At 54.2% G+C, this 7,197-nt stretch overlaps 1 protein-coding gene across 1 annotated transcript; it reads left to right on the top strand.

Moving 5' to 3' along the window:
• Nucleotides 1–3,270: 3,270 nt before the first annotated feature.
• On the top strand, nt 3,271–4,266 carry LOC148812574 (uncharacterized). Its single transcript, XM_088908514.1, has one exon. The coding sequence runs from the start codon at nt 3,271–3,273 to the stop codon at nt 4,264–4,266; it is 996 nt and encodes a 331-aa protein (XP_088764640.1).
• Nucleotides 4,267–7,197: the final 2,931 nt, after the last annotated feature.

Genomic DNA, 7,197 nt, shown 5'->3' with positions numbered 1-7,197 from the left:
CCCTGGACAGGACACCAGCCCCCCACAGGTCACACACACACTCACACACCCTGGACAGGACACCAGCCCCCCACAGGTCACACACACACTCACACACCCTGGACAGGACACCAGCCCCCCACAGGTCACACACACACTCACACACCCTGGACAGGACACCAGCCCCCCACAGGTCACACACACACACAGCCTGGACAGGACACACACACACACACACCCTGGACAGGACACCAGCCCCCCACAGGTCACACACACACACAGCCTGGACAGGACACACACAGACACACACCCTGGACAGGACACCAGCCCCCCACAGGACACAGACACACACACACACACCCTGGACAGGACACCAGCCCCCCACAGGTCACACACACTCACACACCCTGGACAGGACACCAGCCCCCCACAGGACACACACACACTCAGACACCCAGACACCCTGGACAGGACACCAGCGCCCCACAGGACACACACACAGTTCTCAGCCCGCCTTCCCTGGCGCTACAAGATCTTATCGGCTCGGGAGGAAAGGTGGCGATTTGCCTGCAAGTTCTGCAAACCGAGCCAACCCCCCCCCAAAACTATTTTGTCTCCTTTTAACTAATTTTCCAGGTTCCGAAGACGCTGCGTCTTGTGGGCCGTGTCCGTGCTTGAACCGACCACAGACCACAGGACACAGACAAAAGAAAGAAAGTTCTGGGGTTGAAAACTCCGCGGGTCAGCCTGTGTTTCTGAGCGACCCCGGATCAGGATGGCGGCGTGCTCGTCACATCTGCAGACCCAGCTCCAGTCTTTCATGCAAATTTAGCTCAAATCGATCGCGCATGAAGTGGCAGAAGTTTTCCGCAACAGGAGGTCCGACTCTTTGTTTCAGGACGAACTGCACGGCGTCTCCCAGCTCCTGGTGCGGCGGGCCGTGTCGAAAATCGCGCAGTGTGTGGAGGAGAGTGTCGGGGGGGAGATGGCGCGGCTGAAGAAGGAGAACGAGAGCCTGAGGGGGAGATTGCAGCTGTGGGAGAAGGAGCCGGGAGCCGGGGGAGATCGGGGGCAGACGGATCGGGTTGGACACACGCTGCCCTGTGAAGCCCCTGCAGGGATCAAGGAAGAGATGGACACGGAACTGCAGCTCTCAGGTCAGTGGGGGGACTTGTGTGGAGTCGGGGTGTGTGTGAGAGTTTAAAACCAGTGTCTGTAACCCCCCCACTGGGGAGAATCTAGTGGAGAGATGCAGAGTGGGGATGGAGCAGCGGGATGATCTGACTGGAAACTGGACTCTTATTATCCGGTCCTGGTGCTGAAGACATCTGTGATACAGCAACAGGACGGAGGACGCCTTCTTAACACTCGCAATGACCGGGTGTGTATTTATTAGCGACGCGAGAAAAAACCTTTTCTGTCCATCAGGCGTGTCCAACTCACGGTGGTTTTAGTTTGGAAACAAAACGTACTTCGGAACGGGCCAGACACACCAGAAATAATCGAAACACTGATAAGCATTACACGTTTTTGTGTGTGTGTGTGTGTGTGTGTGTGTGTGTGTGTGTGGTTTTTTGTTGTTGTTGTTGTTGTTGCAATATCGGTGTGTTTCAAAACTGTGCCTGGAACTTTCCTCTCTGTTGATGTCCAGATATGGCGCTTTAAAAAAAAACCTCCTGTCTCGCAGTAACAGGGCTCAGATTGTAGTAGAAACGGATCGGCGATTCTTTGATTTGATTTGTGAGTCTCACAAAAACACAAAACGCAGAACCGCCAACCGCTGAGGCGGACTGCTGAGGGGAAAAGGTTATCCCGCTGACCCTTGACCCTTGACCCGCCCCGGCTCCTTCGCCTTTGAAGTGCTTTGCCGGAGCAGCTGGCCAGTACACAAGTCTCGCGTGTACCCTTCAATACCGCTTCTTCATTTATATAGAGATGAAAATGAAGCTGGTGTTGGGATATGGGTAGCTTATATTATATGTCCTGGGTGTGTGTGTCCTGTGATGGACTGGTGTCCTGTCCAGGGTTTCTGAGTGTGTGTGTGTATCCTGTGATGGACTGGTGTCCTGTCCAGGCTGTGTCTGTGTGTCCTGTGATGGACTGGTGTCCTGTCCCAGGTGTGTGAGTGTGTGTGTATCCTGTGATGGACTGGTGTCCTGTCCAGGCTGTGTCTGTGTGTCCTGTGATGGACTGGTGTCCTGTCCCAGGTGTGTGAGTGTGTGTGTGTCCTGTGATGGACTGGTGTCCTGTCCAGGGTGTGTGAGTGTGTCCTGTGATGGACTGGTGTCCTGTCCAGGGTGTGTGAGTGTGTGTGTGTGTCCTGTGATGGACTGGTGTCCTGTCCAGGCTGAGTGTGTGTGTCCTGTGACGGACTGGTGTCCTGTCCAGGGTGTGTGAGTGTGTGTGTGTGTGTGTCCTGTGATGGACTGGTGTCCTGTCCAGGGTGTGTGAGTGTGTGTCCTGTGATGGACTGGCGGCCTGTCCAGGGTGTGTGTGTGTGTCCTGTGATGGACTGGTGTCCTGTCCAGGGTGTACCCCGACTTGCTCGCTAGGATAGACCCCGGCTCCCCCATGACTCCAGATTGGATGAAGGGATTGGCAGACGGCTGATGATGTTTTCTGTCATGTGCGCTGCCCAATCGCTCTTGAGTGGGATTCAGATCTCTTGTGTCTGTAGATCTCAGCAGTTGCAGGGGTCTCAAATGATTCGACTGCAGTTCTGACCTTGTTATTAAAACGCTTTGCTGGACATTGATCGACTCTGAACCCATACCCTGTGCTCTTGTCCTGTGTTTTTCAGGGTCAGAGGCCAGTGCTCTCCCTGACGCTGGGGACAGGGCTCCTCTTGACCAGCAGCACAGTGAGAAGGAGGAGTGGGGCTCCAGTCTGAGGCAAGAGAGAGAGCTCACCGCCGCACAAGGGAAAGAGACACTCAGGGAGCAGCACACAGAGAGCAGAGAGAGACAGGATCTGGACTCTGTGCCCACGATGAAGACCGAGCCTGAGAGTGAGACACCTGGGCTCTTAATATTTACAGAGAAGATCAATCATCCGCACACCATGCGTATCACAGAACATTGTAATGAACTGGACTGCGTCTCTGCCCAAGAGCTCAGAGCAGAACTGGGTGAGTTTCATCTTGCAGAGCAGGACACGGAGCCCCAGTTGATAGACTCTCCAGATCAGCAGACTGTTGTCCCTGGTGAAGAGAACAGTGCTGAGTCACAGCACCCAGAGGAGAGTTAGGACAGGGAGGAGCAACACCGAGACCAGATGAGCCCAGGGCCGGAGATGTCACCGGAGCATGGACAGCCGCAGCCTGGCTTCAGCCCCTTGTGCGCGCACCAGCACGTCCCCAGGGGAGAGAAACACCTGCAGAGACACCAGCGCGCGCACACAGGAGAGAGGCCGTTCTGCTGCAGCCAGTGCGGGAGGAGCTTCAGTCGGTCGAGTCACCTGCAGGGACACCTGCGCACGCACACTGGAGAGAGACCATTCTGCTGCAGCCAGTGTGGGAGGAGTTTTAGTGACTCAAGTTCCTTAAGTGCTCACAAGCGCATTCACACAGGAGAGAGGCCGTTCTGCTGCAGCCTGTGCGGGAGGAGCTTCAGTCAGTCGAGTCACCTGCAGGGACACCTGCGCACACACACTGGAGAGAGACCATTCTGCTGCAGCCAGTGCGGGAGGAGCTTCAGTCAGTCGAGTCACCTGCAGGGACACCTGCGCACGCACACTGGAGAGAGACCATTCTGCTGCAGCCAGTGCGGGAAGAGTTTTGTGAGGTCAAGCCATTTGAAACTGCACCTGCGCACGCACACGGGAGAGAGACCATTCTACTGCAGCCAGTGCGGGAGGAGCTTCAGTCAGTCGAGTCACCTGCAGGGACACCTGCGCACGCACACGGGAGAGAAGCCGTTCTGCTGCAGCCAGTGCGGGAGGAGTTTTGTGACGTCAAGCCCTTTGAAACTGCACCTGCGCACGCACACGGGAGAGAGGCCGTTCTGCTGCAGCCAGTGCGGGAGGAGCTTCAGTCAGTCGAGTCACCTGCAGAGACACCTGCGCGTGCACACAGGAGAGAAGCCGTTCTGCTGCAGCCAGTGCGGGAGGAGTTTTAGTGACTCAAGTTCCTTAAGTGCTCACAAGCGCGTGCACACAGGAGAGAGACCATTCTGCTGCAGCCAGTGCGGGAAGAGTTTTGTGAGCTCAAGCCATTTGAAACTGCACCTGCGCACGCACACGGGAGAGGGGCCGTTCGTTTCGGCTGCGCAGCCGACTCAAGGAGTTTGAGAGTTAGATGAGCGTTTTAAAAAGGCACCAGCGAGAGGAAAAATAGGGCGGGGCAGACGTGGGGGGCTAAAGGGTTAAAAATTCTCTCTCTCTCTCTCTGGGTACAGCGGGTTCAAAACACCAGCTGCTCCATTCAAGTATCAGCTGCTGATACGACGCTGATATGCAGCAGCTCGCGTACGGAGATATCTTCCGAGTACAGCAGAAGATTGCCGAACCAATAGAAATGAATCCAGATTGGAGGTTGTTTTTTTCTTTTTCTTTCTGAGACTGAAGCTCTCTGCATTCCTTTCATTCCTGTACAGAAGGGCAGCTGTAGCTTTTCTTGTCGGACCTGTTGTGCCAAGCAAATGGCAGCCGGTCAGGTGTCCCCCGTAGCAGAAGCCTTCTTTATTACATATGCATATGGGAGCCTTGCTCTTGCAGGCCAGACTCCAAGAAGTATTGCAAAGACTGGTCTTTTTATACAGTAAGGTCTGTGAAACTCGTCCACAACATTGGCTGTGCACGTGAAGAGCTGTTTTTGTAACCCTGCCAGGAACATATAGCAGCTGTGCCTCGCGCCATAACACAGGTTGACAATCCAGCACGTGTGGGCGAAAGCAGAACTGCATACCTTCACAACTGTCAGGAGTGGGAGAGTTACAAGACGCACGTGTTTTAAGATATGAAAGGCTTCCACCTGAATTAAGAACAATTCCCTCCGAGCCACCTTCCTCATTGCAAGGAGGCCGAATAAACCATCTCTCCTCTTATTTACTCAAAGGGAGTCAGGGCGATGAAGGAACATCATCATCCCCCCGGGCTCGTGCCGGGACCTCTGATACGTCTGATTGGTTTCGGCCTCGGGTAATCCGAACCGCATCTTTAGAGAGTTTGCTCTCCTGTTTGTTTTAGGAAATTCGGGTTTCCTGCAGTGTGGAATCCTCAGGCTAAAAACGTTCTCCCCTGCCTGGCGATGCCCCTGAAGAGAAACCCCAGGCATTTGCGGGCGTTCGTGTTGTAGGACGGGAGGTTTCGCTCCGAGTAAGGTCCTTTTTATCAGGACACAAGTTGATTCTCGCTGGGGTGCTGTTTTCGTATGTTTCGTGTCACACTGATGCCTCCTCTCCCTCTGAGCTTGTGCCAGGACCTTGCTGGGAATCTGAACATTGCCTCATTGGTGCGAAGTCTCTGGAAGCCCCAAAGCCCCTAACGCCGCTGGACATGAGCCGGTGGTTGGGTTTTTTTTTTAGGAAGAATTTGCTAACTCCGCTGTTAAGGGACCTGTGACTTTCTTGTCTTACTCGCTACCTCAACCAGAGAGGATCCACCACCGTGAATGGGAGAAAAAAAAAACATGACAACTCTTAGATGACGTTCAACCAGGGCAGCCCCTGAAAGTGCATCACACTTCCTCGTATACCGTTGCGGATGCGAACGTTGCCTCTTTATTGAAGGAAAGGGGGACGAGCATATTGGAGCTCTTCGCTGCTGCTGCTGCTGCTGCTGCTGCTGGGCAGAGAAACTACCTGAAGGGCGACAGAAGTTGCCAGCTAAGATTGGCGGTGCTGGAGTTGCGCCAGACTTTAAAATCATGTTCCAAGGACCGGTGGGGGGAGTGGATATCTGGGGCTGTAGATAAGCCGTCTTTGTCCTGCGATCTCGTTGGCTCATGCCTGACTGCCCGATATGGTAACTTCTTGCAACTTACAACTGGCAGCCCCACTGGAGCCCAGCAGGGGTGAGCCTGGCCAGTACCTGGAGGGGAGACTCCTGGGAAAACACTAAGGCTGCTGCTGGGAGAGGTGTGAGTGAGTCCAGCAGGGGGCGCTCTCACCCTGCGGTCTGTGTGGGTTCTGATGCCCCAGTATAGTGACGGGGACACTGGACTGTAAACAGGCGCCGTCCTGCGGATGAGACGTCAAACCGAGGTCCTGACTCTCTGTGGCCATTAACAATCCCAGGGTGTCTCTCGAGAAGAGTAGGGTGTTACCCTGGTGTCCCCCCCTGGTCTTTACCCATCATGGCCTCCTAATAACCCCCCTCTCTGAACTGGCTTCATCACTCTGCTCTCCTCCCCACTGAGAACTGGTGTGTGGGGAGAGGACTGGAGCATCACCCAGTGGGGCTGCACACTGGTGGCGGTAGTGGGATCCCCATGACCTGTAAAGAGCTGCACACTGGTGGCGGTTGTGGGATTCCCAGGACCTGTAAAGAGCTGCACACTGGTGGCGGTAGTGGGATCCCCTTGACCTGTGAAGAGCTCTGAGTGGAGTGTCAAGAAAAGACAGCAGAAGTGTCTTTTATAAAGTGTAAGATTATTATTAATCATCTGAAGGATCTCTGTGTGGATCTGTACTGTTTTGTAATGGAAATAAAAGCTGTTCGACGATGCAAGTTCACAGTCAAGCTCACAGCTGCTGTTCTCGTTTGCCAGTGTGACATCAGTGTGTCCAACAGTGTCAGTGTGTGTGTCACTGTAACAGTGGGAGTGTGTGACAGATGTGTGAGTGTGACTCAGTGTGTGTGTGACAGTGAGTGTGTGACCCAGTGTGTGATAGATGTGTGACAGATGTGAGTGTGTGTGTGTGACCCAGTGTGTGACAGTGACCCAGTGTGTGTGTGACCCAGTGTATGACAGTGAGTGTGACAGATGTGTGTGTGTGACCCAGTGTGTGACAGATGTGTGTGTGACCCAGTGTGTGTGTGACAGTGTGACAGATGTGTGTGTGTGTGACCCAGTGTGTGACAGATGTGTGGTTGAGTGTGACCCAGTGTGTGTGACACAGTGTGTGACAGTGTGACAGATGTGTGTGTGTGTGACCCAGTGTGTGACAGATGTGTGTGTGTGTGACAGATGTGTGTGTGTGTATCGAAATGGACACAGGGGGGCTGCATGGAGCTGCTCTCAGCGTCGTCACCACTGTCTGTAGTTAAAGCCTGCGAGAA

This window comes from Atractosteus spatula, assembly GCF_055471065.1.
Source record: "Atractosteus spatula isolate fAtrSpa1 chromosome 10 unlocalized genomic scaffold, fAtrSpa1.hap1 SUPER_10_unloc_2, whole genome shotgun sequence".
Taxonomy (NCBI): Eukaryota; Metazoa; Chordata; class Actinopteri; order Semionotiformes; family Lepisosteidae; genus Atractosteus; species Atractosteus spatula.
The sequence above is the reverse complement of the archived record's forward strand: the minus strand, read 5'-3'. Positions and strand labels throughout refer to the sequence as shown.